Here is a 23550-nt window from a genome sequence, read left to right as displayed (position 1 = left end):
AGGACTCCTCTCTGTGAAACAACAGCCTGGGTGGTGAGGAGTGGTACCACTGTGAGTCCTTAGCATGAAGCCTGGTACTTGGCAGACACGCAGTACGTAAGAGCTGTGGTGACCAACAGCCTTTCAAAAGCTCTTTCTTCAGAAGCAAAGTTCCAGAATGCTCAGGAGGAGGAGGTTCATGGCCAACAGTGACCAAGAAAATGCTTAGTGCCTGGCCCTGTGCTGGTGAGACACAAGGCACAAAGCTGCTTCAGGCTGGAAGTCCTGCAGGGAACGACCGAGGTCACAAACACGGGTGGCTGTGGGGTGCTCCTTCTTCTGTATCTGTGATCCAGAGGAAGTGCTGCTCAAATGGTTCAGAGTCTAGACCACCAGATGTCCAGATGTCCTGTTATCCCTGAGGGTGGACTCAAGATCTGCTCACAATGGCTGGATGGGATGTGGGGGAGGGTGGCCCCTCAGGCCCTGAGGTACTAGCAGAGTTTGCTCACTCAGGGTATCCAGCTGGCAGCCACAGCCAGCTGTGCCCACCCTCCATGATGACCCAAATCAGGCCTCATCCCTCAGCCATCACGTACCAGATGCATATTTCAAAGCTTGGTCAAAAATCCAGGTCCCTGAATACCGACTCCGAACAGATCCGCCGTGGGGGCTGCCTTCTGGAGCTTTTCCATCTGAATTACGTAAGAAATCAGAAAGAGCCCTTAACGTTGGAGAATGCCTTATTATTTAGCTTAGGGTCAAGGCCAGCTGGGGAAGGGGGTAGCCAAGCACCTGGGTTATGAGGGCCTCAGTCCTCCTAGCTGACATTAACAAGAGTAGGGCCATGTGGCAACCTCCTCAACTTGATAACTTTGGCTCACAGCTAGGTGATGTGACACATGCCTATAATCCCAAAACTCAGGAGGCTAAGGTGGGAGGATGGTAGGTTCAAGGCTAGCCTGTTATACTACATACTGAGTTTTAGGCCAACTGAGCTACAGAGCTAGACTCTTTCTCAAAACTAATGAACAGGGCTAAGGAGACAGCTCGGCTGCAAGCATGAGGATCTGAATTTGATCGCCAGAAATCATGTAGAAGACACTGGTCATGAGGTACATATTTATAATCCTAGCACTCCAGAGGTCAGAGTAGGTAGGTCCCTGGTTCTGGCTGGTCAACCAGGTTATTATACTTGGTAAGTTCTGGGCCAACAGGAGACCCTGCCTGGATCCAAAAGAGGAGGAGTGCTGGTACCTGAGGAATGATACCTGAATACCTGAGGTTGTGCTATGGCCTCTACACACACACACACACACACACACACACACACACACACATGTAACAGAGCTGTAAATGAAGAAGCCATTAAGAACAAAACCTCGCCTGGTTTTTGGCATACATCTTGGAAGGAGTCAAAGAATCAAGTGACACCATGAAGCAAACCCCATGGTCTCCGGCTCCCTGTTCACACACCCCAGCTCTCCAAGCCCTTTCCCTGCAAACAATGGAAATCATCATGAAATGAAGGCCAAGCCCGGTCTCATTCTACACGTAAGAAATCCTCATTCACAGATACACGAGCCGATCGAGAAGGATGGGCAGCCGTTAACTGTTTCACCGAGAAGTGTGTCTTGGATAATTTTTTATTTTTACACTTACACTATTTATCTAAATTTGTTCTTGACAAATTGCAGGCTAATCACAACCCAATCTGGGGGAAAAATTAAGAGGTTTTTAAATGCAGAGCTTTATGATCCCAGGGAAAAAATTTTCCCCCAGAAATTTCTATTTCAATTTATGTACCTCTTGTTGTGGCAGATGAGTGTGAAACGGTGATCAATAAAAGACTTTCAAGCATAAAAATATATTACATTAGGAAAAAACCCTGTGGGGGTGGGTGGGCTAGAAATGGCCGTTCAAGGAGAGAAAAAAAGGAAGATATAAAATCTCTGTCTGCTAGAGATGAGCTTGTTCAGATGTTTCTTTAAAGTGACAACGGCAGGCCCTAAAAAGCAGTGGCATTGTGATTATTTGCAAAATGCCACCTTTAAAAAAGCAATACAATATCCTAGGAATTATAACATTGCAATTGGTAAAAAATGAAAAGATGTTCTTTTAGGAGGCCTAAACTGAGGGTGTTTGATGTCCTGACCTGCAAGATTCATCTCATCACCACAGTCATCCTGGAGGTGATGATGCCCTGAGCAGAGCTAGTGCCAGAGCCTAGCTTGTCTTTTAGTCCACCTTTAAAGCTATTCTCACAACACTGCTTCCTTCTTGTCCCAATGACCCAGCATACATATTCCACTGAGCATTCCAGACACAGTGGGGCAGACTGGAGCTCTTCTAACATACAGCCAGGATCCCTTTTCAACAGGGATTCTCCGCCAGCACCCCTTCCCGGTTTACCCCAGATGGAGAGCCAACAGCGGAGAAAACTGGGTCTGGAGGGCAGCCAGCACTGAGCCTTCCCTTGTGGTTACAGCAAAACCTAAGTGTTGGTTCTGGCACGCTCAGGCACCTAGATCTGCCAATAGCCTACTGAAATAGGAAACTCACTATCAGCTGGCATTACCCAGTAAGACCTGGCACCTCTCCTCCTGGATTTGTCAAGGACTGAAGCCCACGTGGCTGTGTCTGAGCTCCCATGGAACTCATCACTCCATCCAGAGCTATAGCCCTGTGGCTTCCACATGACCGGGGTTCCCTCTTCTTCCTCCACTCCCCATTCCAGGATGGCTTTGTGCACACAGTGTGCCTAGTCACTGCCCAGGATGGCTTTGTGCACGCAGTGTGCCTAGGACACCTCCCTGCACTATCTAGTTTCCACATGACCCTTGATTCTTGTAGTGGGGCCAGCCACCATCCTTGTCCACCTCCGGGACCAGAAACTCATTCTCTCACAGGTTTTATTTGGTTATCAAATCATTTCTATCACAAATGACTTCCTAGCCGCTCCATACTGGTTGGACCTCCTGGAATATGTCTGTTTAGTGTCCCAAAATACTGTAGGTTGTGAGTATCTAGCCTCCATCACCATGCTCCCTTCCCCTATAGGCCCCTTGCTTCTCCAGGAAACAATTCTTGCTTGCCCATGTGCCCCTCTCTATAATGCGTTAACACCCGGGAATGACCTGGTTGGCTCAGTAGTCACAAGAAGCAGAGTCTGTCTCCATGAACATGGGACACCCAGGCTCTGGTTGGTTCCACAGCACACTCACTCCATGATGGTAACTTTTGAAAACGAGAATGAGTGCCTGCCACCCTTATCTCTTGGGACCAGGCAATGGTCTACCATGATGTCCTAGATGAGGTAAACACAAGTGGCCACCCTAATCTCCATCTAGCATGATGACAGCAAACAGGTCCCATTTCCAATTTCCTGATTCCAGCTGATTGGCAGTGCACTTCACTATATTGAGGATTTTGCAGAAGAGTGTACAGGGGTCAGTTAATGATGCTAACACGAACCTGGAATTGGGAGTGGCAACAGGGGTGCCTGCATGTGTCATTCTTCATAAAGGAGCTAAAACCTTACATGTTCCAGCTTCTCCCCAGGCTGTAGGGCAAAGCTGTACCTACAGCATGTCAGATGGGCCAGGCATTGGTTAACACATCAATTCACTTCTGGTTTTCTCTAACAACACTGTCAGGCTCAGTATCATCTCTGCTCTTGTTAAGAAAAACCAAAACAAAAGAAAACAAAAACAAAACGAAAGAACAACAACAACAGAAAACGAGCCCTGGGTCTGGCCCACAAATCCCAAGCTGGCTGTAACTGCATCAAGATGCTAAGAGCAAGACATGCCTTTCTCAAGCAGCAGCCAGCCTTCTGGCCACCAACAGCCACAGCAGGATTCGCCCAGCCAATGCCATCCATGTACCCACGACCCTAGTAGGAAATGTCTTGAATAATGTTTGTGTCCCTGGGAAAACTGTTGATGGCTTATGTCCAGTGAAGACTTGGGTAGGCTTCACTGCCCGGAGCTATGTGACTGAACGGGGGCATTATTCTATTCAGTAACAGAGCTGCTGAGCTCAGAGTGTGCAAAGCCCATGTGTGCCACCAAGTGACTCAGGACCATGAACTAAGCACACTCAGATACCAGGGCAAGAAGGCACACACGCCAGCACTTCACTGATGCTCAAAAACAGGGCTAAAGCAGATGCTGTCAAGGAGAGCAGGATCTTAGAAACAGGAGTCGTACTCCACTGGTGTGCTGTGCAGTCAAGAACTCTCTTGCTTCCCACAAGATCTGCCTCCCTATAAAACGGTGGGATCAGGTCAAGCGAGAGCATGCAGACTCCACTGTCCACATCTACACCAACACAGACTCTAACAGCCAACCATTCCCTCTTTGAGATCCTCAACATTGAACTCTCCACAGCAACAGATGAAACCAGGACCTGGGCTTCAGGTTAAATCCATTTGCTACCAAGAGATGGGTTTGTTTCTCTTCCTACAGAGAGTCCCTGGGTTCTTTCTATGGCTTCCTTGGTTGGCAACAAGGTCAGGACAGCTTCCTCTTAGTCTGACCCTGTGCACAAACCACATAGCAAAAAGGACCTGCCTTGGGGACAGGAGAGGAGCCACATGGTCTTATGTGGCTCAGCTTTTCAGCTGGTGGATTTTCTAGGGGTCATCTCTGGGTATTCTATAGTCTCTTCCACCAAGAGAAGGTTACAGGAAATTACCCAAGACACCCAAGACTTGAGTTGTAGGGAGGCCAACCTAGAAGGGAATGGAAACTCATCTGGTGCTGATTTCCATCCTCATCCCCACCCCAGGTCTATATCACATTGGCTTATTTTTTAGACTAGGGAGAAACGCTGGTACTTTACATACCAACACGCAAACTGTACTACCTCGATAGCCTGTTCACCTGTCACTAGGCACAGTATCAGGTACTTAGGACACCTTCTACCATGTCCTTACATAACACAGGCATCTGTATGGTGGGCACTGCAGCACACAGAGGCCTTGTACCATGAGAAGGAAGAGGTATAGCTTCCATTTAGATGGCAGACCAAACTCTTCATATGGCTTCCCTCATCTGAGGGGGCTAAGAACTACTCATATTCTATGGGCTAAAGTCCTGGCTGATGAGCAGTGACTTGAGTGGAAAATGAGCACCCCTCGCTGGCAGAAAGCCTGAGGGCTCAGGGTCTTCACTGTGTGGGCCACTGGCTCAGGGAAGTCACTCCATAGTTCTTTAGCCTGCCTGCTGGAGGATTCCCTGACCAGATCTGCGCTCAGCTACCCTCCATAGGACATCAGGGGGAGGGCAGAAATGGCTGCTGGGCTTCAAGAGTATTAGCATGAGAATAAAGGTATGCCCTCTTCTCCATTCATAGATCCTGGAGGAAGCTTGGTCCTTGGCTTTGGGGAGTGAATGCTGAGGGGCAGAGGTCAGGCAAGGCTCCCCACCAAACATCTTTTGTAGCATCTTCATACTACCCGTAGGATATGGGTACTTCTTAGCCCCCTCAGATGAGGGGCAGTCATATGAATAATTTGGTCTGACATCTCAACAGAAGCCATGCCTCTTCCTTCTTGTGCTAGCAGTCAATGACCTGCTTGATTTTATCTAGGGCTTGCTATCCTCTGCCACCTGGCCTTCTGTGAAAATGGTTATCCTGTGTTAGAGCCTAGAGACAGGTAGAGCCTCATGTGCACCACAGTGGACAGTGTCAAGAAGAAATAAATTTTCAGGGTTCTGAGTTACCAAGACACGCTACTTTTGAGACCTTTCATTACTGCAGCATCACCTAGACCCATCTTGACACTCAGTCATAGTACCACAACCAACACAGATTCCCACAAGCCGTCATCTTGCTCGGCACTGTGGAGTACAAGTGGGGAGCAGAAACCAGGCAGGTCCTGGATATCCAAATTTTTCAGGGAACAGGCACAGTCCATGTTGACCCCTCTGGCCAGAAGAGATCAGAACAAAGGAGAGATAGCTCTGGAATTGTCCTTGAAGGAGACGTTGAACTTGGGAAATGAGTAGCAGTATTCCCAGAGTGCAGGAAGAGCAGACAGGATGACAGATGAACACTGTGCTGAGAGGTCTGGGATAATCAGAAGCCAAAAACAAACAAAGGGACAACAGAGGATCCTGGTGCTGTAGCTTGGTTCTGCAGATAGCACAGCCCAGTCTCAAGGTCTGAAAAGAGAAACAACATGGAGTGCCTTTTGTATTTTCTGTGGCTTCCTTAAGGCCAGCTGAATGGAGTATGCCAGGCAGAGAGACACTAAAGTATGGCTGGTCATGAGATGCTGTGGTGACCCAGGTGGGACCACTGAATAACAGCTAGGAAGGGAGCAAGAGGCCGAGGCCAGCAGCTAAGGACAGGCATCGGGACTTGAGGGTTCATCGTGGAAACAAAGGGCATCACCCCACAATGCCTTGTGGGTTACAAACAGTATGCAAGCCAGGACGACAGAGAGGCATAGAAGGAAGGAGGGACAGGCCAGACCTGGACCTCAAAAGGTAGATGACCATGGAGGAGGGAAAAGCACAGCCAAGAACACTCTGGACATGACAACCATCGAGGAAGATGAGGATGGACAATAGACATGAGCAGCCAGCCTCAGAAGTGCCTCCTGTTCTGTAGGCTCGGCAAGCCTATCAGGGCCTGATGGCCATCTGAGTCCTTGAATCTGGCAGTAGTTCTGGGAGTTCCTTGGAGGGCTGAAGGGGGAAACCACAGCCTCAGAGTAGGTTACTAGGAGAGTCTTCCAGGTGTGGGAAGGCGCATAACTGTCACCAATCAAAAAGAACCTCCCCAGAAATCCCCAGTCAGGCCAGGCAGACAGGACGTGTACTCAGAATACCAAGCAAGCTGTTCAGGCTTGTTCTGGTTCCCTATGGGAAGCTTAGGAAGCTCAAGGTGTGATGGATTCACTGGGCCAGCAGACAATCTGAATATCAAGAGCTTGACAAAACCACGGACGGGGTCTTGTTACACCAAGTGGAAAGTGAACTCTCCTGGCTAGAACTCACCCTGTCAAGCCAACCAGGAGCTCTGCTTTCTCCCTGGGGCAGAAGGTTCTCTCTCAGAGATGCCAGCCTACCTGACCAGACATTTCTACCCTGGTTGCGGATCTTACTCGGGCACTCACCTAGGGTCTGCTGGTTGCGGACGCCACCGATCACCACGCAGATCTCGGCAGGCACATCTCCAGTGCCGTCCTTGCCGCCTGCCTTCTCCTCCTTGGCCTCCCCCTGCCAGATGACCTCCTGTATGTAGTCATCTGGTACTTCTGTTTTCACCTTCACCTCCGTCATCGTCCCCTGCTCAGCACTCAGCGAGGCCTCAGCCGGCACTGGCTCCGGGCCCTCCACCTTGCTGCTCTTTTGACTGAGCTTCAAATGTTCCCTGGGAAAGAAGAGAGGTCATTGAGAGGGGACACAGAACTGTCCACTGACAAAGAGGGAAACCCACCAGTCCTTAGCAGCATAGAGACTCACTACAGGCTGTGTATTAAATATAAAGGAGGGCTCCTTGGCCTCTCACGCAGCCCCATTTTACATCTGGGTAAGTGAAGGTCTAAAGCCTTCCAGAGTACCCAGCTCACCTCCTGTCATTTGTTTGTATCTTTCACAACTGGAGTTACAAGTGACCTTAAAAGGCACCTCTGGATACTGGGAATGTATTCCTGTCCAACTTTAAGCTGGGAGCCTTGATAGATGTAGGGTCTGGTTCAGGCAGCCTGGGCTCTGGTCTGGCAGCAGTCCCGTGAGCAGTATGCTCGGAGCATGCCAAGTATCTTGCGCTGTTTCTGTTCCTTGGCATCGGGGCCGCAGAGCACATCCAAGCTCTTCTCTTTCCCATTTTAAAATGGGGAAACTCCAGTCTCAAGAGGCTCTCCTGGTAAGGGTGTCCTGGAGCCAAAGGACTGCTCTCCAAACATTTGAGAACACCCTCAAGGAACGGAGGTCAAATGAAGTTGGGCAGGAAGCTGAGCGCATCCTGTAGTTTGGAACAGAGCCATGACTCTCTGGCACCCACACTCACGTCACTCTTTCAACATGAGTCTCCATAGGTAAACTATCCTCACAACCTCTGTTTGGGAGGTGAGGAGGGCAAGGCAGACACAGGGTGGAAATCAATCTTATCCCAGTCCCTGGGATAGTGCCTGGCTATACCCAGCCGTTTCATCTACTCAGAGAAGCCTAGACTCAAGGCATGTTCAGGTCCAGCCACATGACAAGCAAAGCAAAGCACTGTGAAGGCATGGCAAGCTGGGAGGCAGAGCTGGGGCCCACTGTGGGGAACTGTAAAAGCCCTGCTCTCTGGGTCTTGGGAGCTCCAACAGTTGAAGAGCAATGGTTTCACTGCACAAGCTGATCCCTGGCTACAGCTGCATCCAGAGAGGGGAAATGCTGATGCTGAGCTAAGACAGAATCCTTGAGGGCCTGTTTACAAGGGAGTTGCAGAGAAAGGCCACTAGGGAGGTACTCTGGACCAAACTGTGCCCACCCACCTCCAAATACACACGTTAATATCCAAACCGCAAACATGGCTGTTTCTGGGGCTGGAATGATAGGGAGGTAATTAGGGTTAAATGAAATCATCATGGTGGAGCCTTCATGATGAGATTAGTGACTTTATAAGAGGTATTCTTGGACCAGCAAGAAGCCTCAGCCAGTGAAGGCAATTTGGTGAAGCCTTATGACCCGGGTTTCAACCCTGTGACCCATACAGTGGAAGGAGAAAATTGATTCCCACAGGCTGCTCTCTGACCTTCTCACACTTTATGCCCTTGCTCCAAGATTAAATAAAGGTATAAAAGTTATTTATTCTTGGAGGACACAGTGGTTGTCTGCAAGCTTGGTAATAGCTCTTTCCCCAGAGCCCAAGCCATCTGACCCCTGACTTGGCCTCAAGTCTCCAGCTCTGTTACTTCCCTAATGTGAAGCTTGAACCCACCACCTCACCTAGAAGCCTGGGCCTCCTCATCTGCAAAGCACAGATGACAGGGTTGTCACATAAGATTTAATCAGTGTACACACAGAAAACATTTAGGTGAGTACTTAGCCTATTAATAATGACCTGCTATTAGGTCACTATGAATCAATCCATTTGCCAGGAGACCTCACCTGAGCTGAACTCATGCTGGCTCTTCCAGTGTTAAGTCAAATAAAACTTTTTTCTTTATAAACTACTCAGCCTTGAGTATTTTATCACATCAACAGAAACCAGACTAAAACAGAGAGTATGGAAGATTCAAGGGAAACCTCTGACACAACACACATGCTAGCACATGAAACACAATACATTCAACTCGTGGGTTTCCAAACCCCAGCTCTGGCTTAGCATCACTGCTGGGAACTAGGTGTGAGAACCTGAGCTGCTCATGAGACAGCAATGAAGGATTAATGAAAGGTGGCCAAGAATCACAGCTTTTCACACACAAAGGGGGCTGCCAAAGGCCTGGACGAGTCCTAATCTCTCCAAGGCTTGGAGGCTCAGAAATAGAACAGGAAGGAATATCAGCGTCTCTTCCCCAGTCCCACAACCCACCCTGAACAGACCCTATGTCCCTTCTTGATCACCCTGTGGGGGGCAAGAGGTACTCTGTGTAGTGACAAGGTTGGATTTTGGGGTCTGTAAAAACAAACAAACAAACAATAAAAAGAACTACATAAGTATGAGTATGTTTTCATTTTAATCCCAGGGCCTGCATCAAGTTGTCCACAGCAGCTGACTATGATTTGCCACATGCTCTAGCAGGTGCGTGGTTTTGCCAGCTGCAGATAGTTTCTGGGACTGTGATGCTGGGAATTCCGGGGACTTTTCAGAAGGTATATAACTGCAATGTCCCCAAGCAGTGGGCACGTTGATTAGTGGATTGTTGGTAGTTTGCTGTTGGTTGTTGTTGGTCGTGGTTTGTTAAGTATTGATGTGCAAAGAGGGAACAAAAAGAAATTAATTATCCTGACAGCCAAGATCAAACTCAAGAAGTAGTCTAATGATAATATCACACCCTTTCCTTTCTATCCTGTTTTCCCTCTTATCTAGTGTTAGGGAGTTGAAAGGGTAGGAAAGGGTGGAGAAAAGTGGAAGAAAGAAGAACTCACAAAGTAGCTAACACCACCTACAGTTATGGGTCAGACAGACCTTGTATCTCTAACCTGCTTGTCCATATTCCATTAGTCAAAAAAACCTTCCCTGAGCCTTCGTTTCCATGTCTAATATGTGAGGATCATTGCTGGACAGAAGGAGGGGTGGGGACATCTGTAAGGAGTCCAGCTGGGGCACTGGCCTGAAGTGGATATCCATATAAATTTCCAAGTTATTATTATGATAATGACATTGGTCCATGATGTCACTCTGGCCACCTTGAAGCCTTTCCAGAATGATGAAACCATATTCCTTCTGCGGAAGTCACATTTCCCCACGACAAGTGACTCTCACAGCTATCCAGCATGCTTACAGATTCTTTTTGGCACACCTGCCACATCTGACCCCACTGTCCAGCCTCTCGGTCATCACCATGTTCTATTTTCTTCAAAACCCTGACTACTATCTGAAAATGTCTTGTCCATTAATGACTTAGCAAATCCCCCACCCTAAGAGCAGCCTGTGTACCACTGAATCTCTAACATACGATAAATACCCCATAAATAATATACTTGTTTACTGATCAAGAGAAGACTCGCCTCCTGGTTAAACAGTCATTGGGGCTTTTGTCTTCTGTGACCCAAAAGGGCCCACTAGGACAGTATAGATCCATACTTAAAGGTAGCCATACCCTTCTGCAATAATTCTGCGTGGAAATATACCACAGGGAGACTCAGGGCATGGAGCCAACTCAGGTCTTGAGGCCACATCTCCTGACCCCTGGGACCTCCAGCCAAGTTACCAGGGTTCTGGAGTGAGGAAGAGCGAATGACTTCCTACCAAGGACAGGTAGACTCTTAGTCCCTCCCACACATACCTGCCACATTCTAAATGAGTACAAGCTTGCTCTGGAAATCCAGCTGCAACTGTGTGCAGCCTGACCCCTGACTCTGCCTATGGAAGACGGGGATGAGACGCAGTCTCTCTCGACACAGGTGGGCATGACAGCAGGGCACAGAGCCACTGGGTCCCCTTCCTTAAATGCCTGTGGTACCAAGGTCACAGGCAGCTTCCATCTCTTCCCCGACTCCTGCACTGAGATTTACAAGCCCAAACCTCTCTTTCTCTCAGCTGCTCCGCATTTAATTGGGTGTCCTAATAACAACGGCATCACACAAGTACTTAGATCACTTTGAATTAGTGGTGCAGCTCCTTCCAACTTCTTAAAAATTTTTTTCATATATCATTTTTTAAAATAGAGCTCATTATTTTAATTATATCCATTTAAATGTACAGTGGAGCCCTTGAATATTCTCAGCACGAATCATTAGGTATATTAGTGGAAAAGCACTCGGAATCTATCTACATGCTGACACTCCATAATCTATTCTATTTGTGTCGCTGTAAAATAGATTTATATATAGATAACTACAAAATAGTTGCTCAAGATATGCTGTGAATTTTATATTTAACCCGAGTCACACTTCAACATAAAATCCAAAGATGGGCAGTAAAAGGGTATTTCTCAGTAAGCACCCGCTCTCCCTCTTCTCTCTGGTTACTGCGAGCATGGACTGCCTGGAGAGAGGCCAATAGGTCCCCCCACCCCAGGAGGTGCTAACATCTCCTGCCCATCTCTTGGGTAACGGTCCTCCCAGTGTGGGCCTCGAGGACACTCCCAGGAACCAGGAGGTGAGGATGGTGAGGATGGCCCTGAGTAAGAACTCATTTCCTTCATTTTCAATAGACACACACAACTTTGTTTTGTTGCTTGACATAAAGATACTTTAACTTCTTCCTTGTAGTAGGGTGACTGGAGATTCCCCAAAATACCTGTTTACATCCTAACCCCAGAATGTCTAAACATGTTTTTTTTTTAAAAAAAAGATTTGTTTAGTTTTATTTATATGAGTACACTGTAGCTGTGTTCAGACACACAACAGAAGAGCGCATCATATCCCATCACAGATGGTTGTAAGCTACCACGTGGTTGCTGGGAATTGAACTCAGGACCTCTGGAAGAGGAGTCAGTGATCCTAACCACTGAGCCATCTCTCCAGCCCACATGTTTTTAACATTTATGTGTATACATGCATGTTCACACATAGACGAGAGAGAGAGAGAGAGAGAGAGAAAGAGAGAGAGAGAGAGAGAGGAATAAAGAGAGAGAAAGAGAATGTCTTTGATCACTCACTCCTTTACTTTACTGAAGTCATACCCATCTGTAGGTACAGGGTCTCTCCCGAATCCAGAGCTCATGGAACCATTGGTCACCTGGCTAAACAGCTTGCTCAGAGGATTCCCTGTACCCATCTCTCCTGTGAGCGCTGGGATTACAGGCATGCCACCACACCCACCTAGCCTTTGCTTAAGTACTTGAGATCTGAACCCTGGACCACATGCTGTATGACAAGTGCTTTATCCACTGAGTTATCTCCCCTGGTATGAATGTGAGCTTATGTGGAAAGAACGGCTGTTCTCAGGTGTGAGGATATTGGAGGTGAGCTTGTTATATGTATTAGCAAGTGTTGCTGAGAGCACAGATATTTGAGACAGAAGAGGTCCCACAAAAATGGAAGAAGCTATTTGACATCCAGGTAGATGTGGCCATAAATCAAGGAACAATGACAGCCGCCAGCAGCAGAAGGTACCATACACACCCTCCCCCAAGGCCTCTAGAGTGTGTGCTAACCTTCTGGCCCTCCAATTTCTGAATTCTGGCTCAAGATTTTGAAGGAATAAGTTTATGCTGTTCTAACCCACCCAATCTGAGGTGCAAAGGGCCTCTTCTCTGTAAGGGATGTATTCAAGATTCCCTGACTGTATGTGCTCAAAGCTTGGGCTGTGCTGACACCATTTTTCTCTGTGCCCCACAGCTCTGCCACACTGCACCAAAGGCACCCTGCCCTCCCACCTCGCCTGTGCTCATGTCTCCTTGGCATCACGACTTCTGAGCTTTGGAAACATTATTAAGTGACATTACAGTTACTCAAACAGAAGTGGAGATAGCTGAGGTGAGAACCAAGATACTAGTGAGAAGAGATGCGTGGCATATACATACACATACTATACACATACCATACACATACCATACACATACTATACATACCATATACATATCATACACATACCATACACATACTGTACATATACACATACCATATACATATCATACACATACCACACACATACACATATTATACACATACAATACACTACCATACACATACACATACCATGCATATACATATACCATATACATACACATACCATACACATACCATACATATACCATACACATAACATATGCATAACATACACATTACATACACATATTATACATATACCATACACATAGCATATACATGCACATACCACACACATGCACATACCACACACATACACATATCATACACATACATATACCATACACATACACATACCATACACATACATATACCATACATATACCATACACATGCACATACACATACATACCATACATACACCATACACATATACATGCACATACCATACACATACCATACAAATACCAAACAGAAAGTGAAACCACGAGCCAGAGAGAGGGCTGGGAAAGGGGGACTACTGTAACTTGTTGGCTAGGCCACAGGAAACAACCGCACTATAGAGAAATCATTCTGAAGCGATGGCTTCAAACAGCAGAGTCTGGAAACCTGACTCTCCCCTCACACCAGTTCTCCCTTATCTTGTTCCTGGTCACTGTCCTAGGCATGTGGCCAGTCTCCTGTGCCCAGACACTCTGCAAGAGACCCCAGAAACAATTTTCCTCCTCTGAGTCTTACCCACCCACTCCACGTCCTGCTGCCAGACAGAGAACCCAGTGCCCAGAAGAGAGCAAGCTGCAGCACACAGCAGCTCTTCACTGCATACAGGTAGTAGTCCTTCACAACAAAGGACACACCCACGGTCACGAGACTCTTAATGATGACCACTCTAGTAGAAAAATTACAAACCCCACGGCCTAAGACAACACCATCAAGCAGATCCAAGACCAGAGACATGCAATTTCTGGGAGTGGTGGAGGACAGTCCTAGGTGACCCTAGGCGCCTGAGCTAGACAATGTTGTTCTTAGGCACAATTTCTCTACCATCCCACCAAAACATGCTAACATGAAGTTCTACCCAGTTCCCATAAACGGAGACATCAACTGCCTGGACTCGAGCCCGGCTTCTGCTGTTGCCTCCCAGGGACTGATTTTGCAAACCTTTTTGCCTTTTGAAGTGAGGTCTCACTATGCTGCCTAGGCCAGTATTACACACTTGAGCTCACTCAACCTTCTGAGTGGCTGGGTCCATCAGCACCACGATACCACGTCAGGTTTCTGGGGTTCAGTTTCTCTACCTGGAGATATCTAAAGCCCATGCAGAAGTGAACTCCATATGCACAGGTGTGTCTTTCGCTATAAGCAGAAAGCTGTGTGTTCACCTGTGCCTCTAAACGCAGCCAGAGGACCACCCTACTTCTTCCAAAGGTGCCATTTACCCTGGTGCTCATGGTTTTACAGACGGTGTTACTGGTGAGAGGAAAAGCCCTCCCCTCGCAGCATGTAAGCAGTGCCTTGCTATGACTTGGGCTGTTTTTATTCTCTCCAGGTCATGCAGATGCAGGGATCTGAAATCAACTACGACATACTGCAAACCTTCCTGGGCCTGTGATCCACTGCAGAGGCTGACCTGAGATCAAGTCCACCATTCCCTACCAAGCTGCCCTCCCACTGATGACTTAAGTCCCTTGACAGCTTCCTGTCAGTAAATTATCACAGACCCTGCCCTTGGCAACACTTCAGCAGTCTACAGGCATTGGTGTCCACTGCTTTTCTGAGGCCCAGTGACCTGTACTGTCCCTCCCAGTCTCCACCCACATGCTATATCCTCAGCCACTTTCCTCTACCAAGCTCTTTCCCCAACTTTGTGCTGAACTCATTTTCTGGCCACGCCTGTGTGTTCTGTGGAATCCTCATCTCCCCACACGGAGCAGCCTTGGGGCCTCTCTATGCTTACCCATGCATTCCTTTGGTGAGCTTGTGAACACGCCAAACCTTTGCTTGCTTATCTCAGACAAGCTTCTGCTATGTAGCCCAGGCTGGCCTTGAACTCAGGAACCTGTCTCAGCCTCCACCTGCAAGAACATGCCAAGTGTGCATGCCCATATTTGCCTCCAGCTTTCACACTTTTAAATATGTTAGCTTTATTATGATAAAGGTCAGGTTTCTGCCTCGAGCTTGGGGCTGCACTCCACTGTTTGACTTATGTAAGCACCTACTTGACTCCTACTCTGCACCTTCTAATAGTTATCTCAAATCAAACAGATGGCAAGCCGAGCCGCTGTCTGGGGCAGTCCTGCCTCGCAAGCTCTTCTCATGGTACTAATGTGAGACACCCCTGTAACTGCAGCTCCCTGAGCTGACTAACAGACAGATGCCACCCTCCAGCACCTCTTGCCTGGACTCCAGACTCATCCTTGACTTCCTTTTTCCTCATCTCAACCAACAGGCCCACCATGAGTTCCATCAAGTCCACCTGTCAAGTGTGCCCTGAAACTCCCCTTACAACCTCCGCCATGCCTCCACCTGGAGCCATGCCCCCTTTCTGGCTACAGCCTCTCCACTGAGCTGTGATGTATGTTTGACAGAAAGACAGAATGGTGCTGATGCTGACGATCCAGATCAAGTCACTTCTAGGCTCATACCTCATTTATTTCTCCTGAGTATTTTCCGACCTAGCATCTCTCTCTCTTTTTTTTTTTTTTTTTTTTTTTTTGGATTTTCGAGACAGGGTTTCTCTGTGTAGCCCTGGNTGTCCTGGAACTCACTTTGTAGACCAGGCTGGCCTCGAACTCAGAGATCCGCCTGCCTCTGCCTCCCGAGTGCTGGGATTAAAGGCGTGTGCCACCACGCCCGGCATCGCTGACCTAGCATCTCCTATCATCTTTGTCTACTTATTCTGTTTCTCCAACTAGAATGTGAGCTACAAGAAGGCAGAACTTGGTCTTATTGGTTCACTGTCCCCAGAAGAGTGAGGACACATTGCAGATGCTAGCTAAGAGCCTGCTCACTAGGGGGCATCAATGGTAGCACCCATAGCCCCTAATAAGGCCAAGCCCTTTCGATGGACAGCTCATCCCTGTCACTACTGATGGTGTCTTGCTTCTGGAATATTTAAAACAGCATGGAGGGATGTCTCTTGCTTGCTGCCCTCTGTGTGTTGTGGGCTGGAGATTTGTCCAAGGAGGCCAATTTTGTGAATGAATGGACCTTGTTCCTTTATTATCAGCTTACCTTTACTCTTCTAGATGAAGCATCATTCTCCCTAGGGTCTAAAATGGAACACTTGGATACCTGTCGTACAGTGACATTCTCTCTTCAGACTGTGGGGTTGCTATGGCAAATGTCCCCTAGGGCAGGTTAGGGCCCCTCTCATGGGGCAGGACCCTGCAAGGCTTATCCCACACTAATATGCCGTGCTGCTCCAAGCCCCAATCTGTACCTATGACTTCCGTGCAACTCTGAAAAACATCCAGACATCTCTGCTCTCTGTGCTTTCTGTAAGTGACTAGGCTCCCACACGTCAGCGTGTGCAGAGGTGAAGCCGGTGGTGATGCTGTGGACGGTACACGCACCGTGGGGTGCGGCAATGGAGTAGATCTCTATGATGTGTGTCCAGCTGTGGCACCTCACACTGGAAAGCTACTCCCACTATCCCGTGCAGCACCTTAGAAGGCAGGCATTGTCTACATTCCAGGGAAGAAGGCAGGGACAGGAATACCAACATGTCCCTGAGCTTCCTAATGACAGAGAGAAGATGCTACCTGGGTCTGCCTGACTCCAAAGCAGAGGCTTTGAACTATTTGGATGGGTTTAGTTTTCATCTCTCAAAGGAAGAGAGGATGGTAAAATACCTCTTGGCTTAATTAACATATGTGGACCTCTAGGAACTCCAAACAGTGACTGGATCTCATCTTTGGCTGTCTTCTTAAGAGTCCTGGAGAATCCACTAGACACAGTAGCTATACAGGTATAAGACCAAGTGAGGAGTGATGGGATCCTGTCTTCCACAGAGAAAGCTACTCAGGCTTGGTACCCACTGCCAACCACTAATTCTCCCTGATGCTGCTCCAGTGGTTGCTTGCTACAATGTGTCCTTTGGACATACAGCCAAGAGGCTGGCTTCTGACTGAGAAACTGCGAGGGTGATAAGGACTCTGCAGCAAAGCTCTGGAGAGACGGGGGACCAGCCTGGGACCTGTATTTGCTGGTCTGCCCATTTCCAATCCTTGCTCCATTGCCTGCCCATCAACAACCCTCCAAATTGTCTACGATTCCATTCCTGTCATATATGGCTGATATATTTTAATAAATAGTCAAGAAGAAAAGATTAAATTAATAGATTAAAACTGTTAACGTATTAAACAACTCTTAACATTCTAGAAACTCAAAATAACCTACAATGCATAAATACATCATTACTTTGAGATAATTCCTAGGCACTTAATTTTCTTCAATGCACGGTGTCAGTCAGCCACAACACTGAGTAATATTGCTGCTCAGAGAGACAGAATAAAGATTTAAATATTAAGAGAAAATTCCCTGGTTAATTGAAAACTAATGCAGGCAATAGCAAGAGACCCTGTCAAGTCACAAATGCCAAGATTCAGCTACTGGGGTGTTTTGCTTAAAGCTAGGAGCTTAGTTCATGGGCACTGGGGCACATGGGAGGCTGGCCCAGACCTGACTAGTACATGGGATTAGTGCTTATAGCATTGTAAGAAAACATGTGAACTTCTTTTGCCAGTGGGCCTGGCAGTACTGTCTGTGAGCTGTTCCAAATGTGTCCTGTTCCTTACTCTCACACCTAATGAGACCACAGCCTCAGACAGTAGTGCCCACACAGCATCCTTTGATGATGCAGATGGGGAGTAGAAGCCATGCAGGGGTCTGCCCTGCACAGACCTGCTTCAGGACACACAGGCTCAGATAGACCCCAGAGGGCAGGTCCTCTATGGGCAGACTTCACTCAGGGCTCAACGCCAGAATCAACATTCTCTGTCTCCCACTCACCATAGTTCCTGACTAGGCTCTGACTCAGTAGCTCTTTTTCACCTCCTCCCCATCGCCCACTTCTTCCTAGGACTGGCGAAGGGAGACGTCCTCAGAGGATGGCTGCTCCTCCTCCACCCTTTGGTCCCATGCTAGTAGATGCTCTGTAGTCCTTCCCTCTGCTGTATTCCCTCCCAAGTCCCCAGCCAGACCTTAGTGGGCAATACACCCAACATCTGTTGTACCTAGTCATCTCTCCAGGAGCACCCAGCTCAAGCATGCAGACCTACAGGAGACTCTGACCTGCTGTCAGCCTCATGAGAGCCCAGAGGATGAGATGCTAGATGCACAGCCAGTTAATACTAGATTCTTTAGCCTGTCCACTGCATCTCTCTTGGTGTGTCACCAGGAATGGTAATGCTGACCGCTAAAACAGTTCAGAAGATTAAAGGCCAGGTGTGTGTGAGGTACCCAGAATGCGACTGCATACAGCTGGCTCTGTCTTCTCAGGCTCCATGTCCATATAGCATCTAAGTGATATAGTAACTCTGTGTGTGTGTGTTTGCGAGTGTGCATGTGTGTGTTAGGCAGGGATAGAGTTTTATCCCTTGACTTCCTAAGCTGTACAGGCTAGCAGCCAATCACAGAGCATTTATACTGTACTAGTTATGAATAACCCAGAGGCTATTCAAAGCATATGGAAGATTATGCAGAGGTTACAAACATATAGAGCACATTTTACAGATGGGACCTGAGTATCATAGGATTGAGTATCCTTGGGGTGGGTGGGAGTCCTGGACAGCCTTTCTCCCACACAAGCATCTGTCCATATCAGGGACCCAACAAGTAGTCATTTTCTCTAGTCCCTACACAGGAGACACACAATGTGACTTGTGCTCAGACTATGAAAATGAAGGTCAATCAGCCTCAGCCCGTAGGTGGAACGCTTTCTACATGAAGGGACCAGAGGAATTTCCAGCCCCAATAAAAACAAAGGAGTGGTGAGCATGGCTGCTCTCCAGCCAGCAGCCAAGATGAGGCAGGCAGTAGGGACACACTGCAAGAGAAACAGACAGGAAGGGAACAGAAGGGAGCTGTGGAGCAGGGGGACCTCCGTTGCCACCATGCTTTGACTAGTGTATGAGCAAGTTTCAGCTGAATGAGGGTGCATCTTCTCCCATCAGCAGAGTCAGGTTCTCAGGAAGAACCCCCACCCCACCTGCTCACGGTACACACATAGCGTGATTCAGGAGAGAGACTCAAGCAAAATTCCCAGGAGACCCTGTTCAGTTCTCCGTGCAGAGTCACCCCAAACTCAAATGCCCCTTAGTGAAAGTGACCTGTGGTTCTGATACCTGTGAAGGAGGTTGTGCATTTCTCTGTCTCCAGTGGACAGCAAGAGTTGCATATGAACATTCACAGGAATCTGCTCTACTTAACAGTGTAGACTTAACAGTAACTGTTGAAGCAGTGAGTGAACTCTGCATACCAGTAAAGCAACCAGTCCCTTGGAGCCAGGGTGCAAACTTTAGCGTTGACCTAGTGTGTGAGAGGATAAAGGACCCCCACTTTGCCTAGAGTCTGGCAGAGGGATAAGAGCCATTCCTGGGCATAATATCCAAGCTCTGTCACTAAGCTCTGTCATAAGCGTGGATCCAGAGGCAGAAGCCTCCAACTGAAGCAAGCCAGTGCTCATGGAATCCTGTCCATCCACACCATTGCTTTTCTCTAGTGCCAACTGAAGGTCACTGGGAAAATTCGGTGCTAGTGAAACAGGTTTGTCTGGGACAACCTTTATTTTAGGGCATAAAATCAGTATGCTAACAAGAACCACTTTTTAAAGAATGGTTATGCAGGCTCACACACATGGTCACGATTACAGAGGCTACTGGTAAAAGGCCTCAGCTTTCAAGGTAAGACTCCACTAAGCCCAAAGCCATTTACTCTCACTTGGACATCTCCAACTGGCTCTGAAGGAGGAGACTAGGCACCACCATCGTCGGTGCTTTGAGGAGAAAAGAAGGTATGTGTAATATCAGGTCATAGTGACCTGATCCCAAGGGGCCCTCGACAACCAAGCTCCAACCTCACTCTCTCCTCTACCCAAGCCTCGGTGGTAAACATCTACAGAAGTAGATGCCCACTGATCACCTACTGCAGCTAGGTGTTGTGCAGAGGGCATGCACATCTTAGCACACTGAGGTGAGGGACTGACACAACCTCCATTGTACAGTTGAAGTAAATAAAACGCACCAATACACAGAGGTCGGGTAACACACAGGAGGAGGCAACGCCACGATCTGAACCCAGGCAGATTCTACGTGGAGCTGCTTGGTCCTCACATGGCTAGAGCAAGGGCAGGGAAGATGTGCATGCAAGCAGGCAGTCAAGCAAACAAGAAGCAAGCAAGGAAGGAAGGAATGCCAAGGTCAGGAAGAGGGAACTATGCAGACATGGCTGCCCAGTCTGGGACTAAGCAGGAGGCTGTAAGTTTTCAGATGTAGGCTTCTCTCAATCAGTGACTCAGAGTTCAAAATACAAGCCCATCCTGTGTTAGCTCTTTGCCTATCTTCTATAGCACTGTCGGTCTGAACCTGAAACTATTTCTGCCAACACTGCCTCCTCTTTCCTGATAGACTACACCATCAAACCATGAGCCAAAATACCCTTTTCTTCTTACATTGCTTCTTGTCAGGTGTTTGGCCACAGCAATAAGAAAATTAATGATAGGATTTCTCTATGATTTATATTATAGATGGCTCATCACAGACTATATTCAAGCAATATATTATCAAGTTATTTCTTCCTTCTTACTGTCATTTACGTCAATGTTGTACACTTTATTTTACATATGCAATAAAGTCTTAATTCCTTCTTACAGTTGTCCTCTGGTGTCTGTAGAGCTTCCTTCTAGGACCCACTGTGGATGCTGGCACTCTGGGATATTAGCCACTTATATAGCAGTAGCTTTTACAACATCTTTGCCCATACTCCTCCCCATTTAAAGGCAAATGATCCTTTTCTAATCAAATAGCAAGTCACCTCTCCTTAAAACTTCTACTGGTTCCTGATGCTGAGTGCTGTAATGGCTGAAGTCTTAACAATGGTGTCTGAAGGACTAGGCAGACACACTGTTCTCTTTGATGTTATACGAATGCAAAGGACATGCCCAGCCGCAGGCAGGGCCTGGCACCTATAGTTCTCTCTGGTTGAACAACACTTCCCTCAAAGGAGCGCCAGGTCTGGTCTCTTTCACGTCCTTGGTCAAGTGTCACCTCCCAGGTGACGTCCTTGGTCAAGTGTCACCTCCCAGGTGACATCTTTCGTGAGTAAGCACCCAGACTTAAGAGGTAGCAGTCCTCTCAGTCTCCCTGCCACCCTCCCTGATCTTTCCACCATAATTTTCATAGATCCCACAACCAGGCACTTTACATATTTGTCTCACTAGAACCCCAACATCTCAAGGTCAGGACCTGCAGTCTGTTGTGGCCACTGCAGTATCATTAGAACCTAGACACGTGGTATCTTACGGAATGAATGGATGAATGAATAAATGAATGGATGGATGGGTGGATGGATGGATGGATGAGAGACCTGGCTTTCCCATCATCTTGGGGACCCTTTGTACCTGCCGCAAGGATGCAGTGAGTGGGCTGATCCTCTCCCATCTCTAGTTGTCCAGAAGGGTTTGACTAAATCACTAGGAGCTTTCCACTCTGAAAACCTTCCACAGGCCAAATGAGCACAGTTCTTCAAGACAGCACACTAAGAGCTATCTGCATCTGCTTAATTATGAAGTCCGAGTTTCCTCTAGACCTTTGTGGTTAAGGCCCTCTGCCCCTTAGAACAACCAGCATTTGGCAGCTGTGGAGGTGCACGGCTAGCTTCTGTGGCGGTTCAATATGTAAGCAAGCAGCCTGCACATCTGTCAGAACAACATTCGCCCAAGCACTGGATCACTGGGCTTGTAAAAGCTGCCCGGCTTTGGTTACAGGGAAGTACTGCAAACCACACTTGTCTGTTGCTTAACACTGGGAACGCTTCCTCTCCTTGTCCCCCTCAATTTAACTGCTAATTCCTTAGCAGCCCGTGCTGTTGGTTTTGGGGGTTAGCCAGAGGCCCTCATGAAAAATAACAAAATTGTGTATTCTAGGCCAAAAGGAAGGAGTGGGGATTAAAGGGCACTTGGAATAATAGAAGGGAGCCCTGACAGACTGGGAGCATGGGCTGTCCATTCTTCAAGGTCATTTCTGCCCCTGGCTCTCCAGACTCAGTCTTCACTTTGGGGGAAAGGCTTTCAAACCTTCATTTTCCATCTGAAGCCAGCTCAGTAAACTCAAATCCCCAGTGTCCACTATATCCCATTTGGTCAGGATCACATTCTCTAGAGACATTAGCTAAAGTGATGCTTTAACATGTCAGTCAATCCTGGGGACACTAAGCTACTCAACAGCCACGCTGTTTGGTCATTTAGAGAAGAGGTTCCCAACCTGTGGGTTGCAACCCTCTTTCAGGGTCCAAGAACCCTTTCACAGGAGTATCGCCTAAGACCATCAGGAGACACAGATATATAGCTTACAATTCATAACAGTAGAAAAATTACACCTAGGAACTAGCAACAAGAAAAATTTTGTGGTTGGGTCATCAAAACCTGAAGAACTGTATTAAAGGGTCACAGCATTAGGAAGGTTGAGAACCACTGATTCAGAGGATACAGTTAGTTCCAATCACAGAATCATAATACTTACCTGGGAACCCTCACTTTTTTCCTATCTTATTTCTGTTTTGAAATAGTCTCCCTAAGTTATTGAGGCTAGCCTTGAACTCTTTCTGCAACCCAGGTAGACCTCAAACTCATAATTCTTCTGTCTCTTAGCCTTCCAAGTAGCTAGGGTGACAAGTCTAGACCATCATACCCAGCTACCCACTAGACAGCAACCCTGACCCTCGAACTCTTAACTAAGCCCCTCTACCTGGAAAAGCAGGAAACCAGAGTGGGCAAAGACACCAGAGAAGTCAGAGGCAGCCTGCACCTCCTGCATCTTTACAATTGAGCAGCCTGAGGTCCATCAATACCTCTACCTCAGCTTTCTCAGAGAAAACTCAGAATAGTGCAAAGACATCTCTCATAAGGGGTTCAATCCCTAAATATATGTGGTAGAGAGCCCAGGCTGGTCAGTTAAGGAAATCACATATAACCCTCTTCTACCCTTTCCTGGGTAAGAATCAATAATCAATCCCGACCCGCCTCTTCCATTGACTATAAGCATGAGACTGTAGTCCATGCACAGCTGCTACCACTAGCACTGGGAAAACCCATCTATGCGCTCTGGTTACAATGACCCAGATATGTGTTCTGGAGTAGGAGAGGTTAGATTAGATTGGATATATATTAGATGATGAGTGAAGTACCCCATCC

At 47.6% G+C, this 23550-nt stretch overlaps 1 protein-coding gene across 7 annotated transcripts in view; it reads right to left on the bottom strand.

The window, feature by feature from the left end:
- Positions 1–23550, bottom strand: part of Znf618 (zinc finger protein 618) — a 169374-nt gene that overhangs the window by 49509 nt on the left and 96315 nt on the right. For 4 of the 7 annotated variants that reach the window (XM_021160790.2, XM_029476684.1, XM_029476686.1 and 1 more), the window contains exons 3-4: positions 7109–7365; positions 579–674 (exon numbers count right to left, since the gene is read on the bottom strand). In XM_021160790.2, the coding sequence (XP_021016449.1) occupies positions 579–674; positions 7109–7365 (353 nt within the window). The remainder of the gene's footprint in view (positions 1–578; positions 675–7108; positions 7366–23550) is intronic. The other 3 variants (XM_021160791.2, XM_021160792.2, XM_029476688.1) reach the window with 1 other exon arrangement.

This window comes from Mus caroli, chromosome 4 (assembly GCF_900094665.2).
Source record: "Mus caroli chromosome 4, CAROLI_EIJ_v1.1, whole genome shotgun sequence".
NCBI lineage: Eukaryota > Metazoa > Chordata > Mammalia > Rodentia > Muridae > Mus > Mus caroli.
The sequence above is the reverse complement of the archived record's forward strand: the minus strand, read 5'-3'. Positions and strand labels throughout refer to the sequence as shown.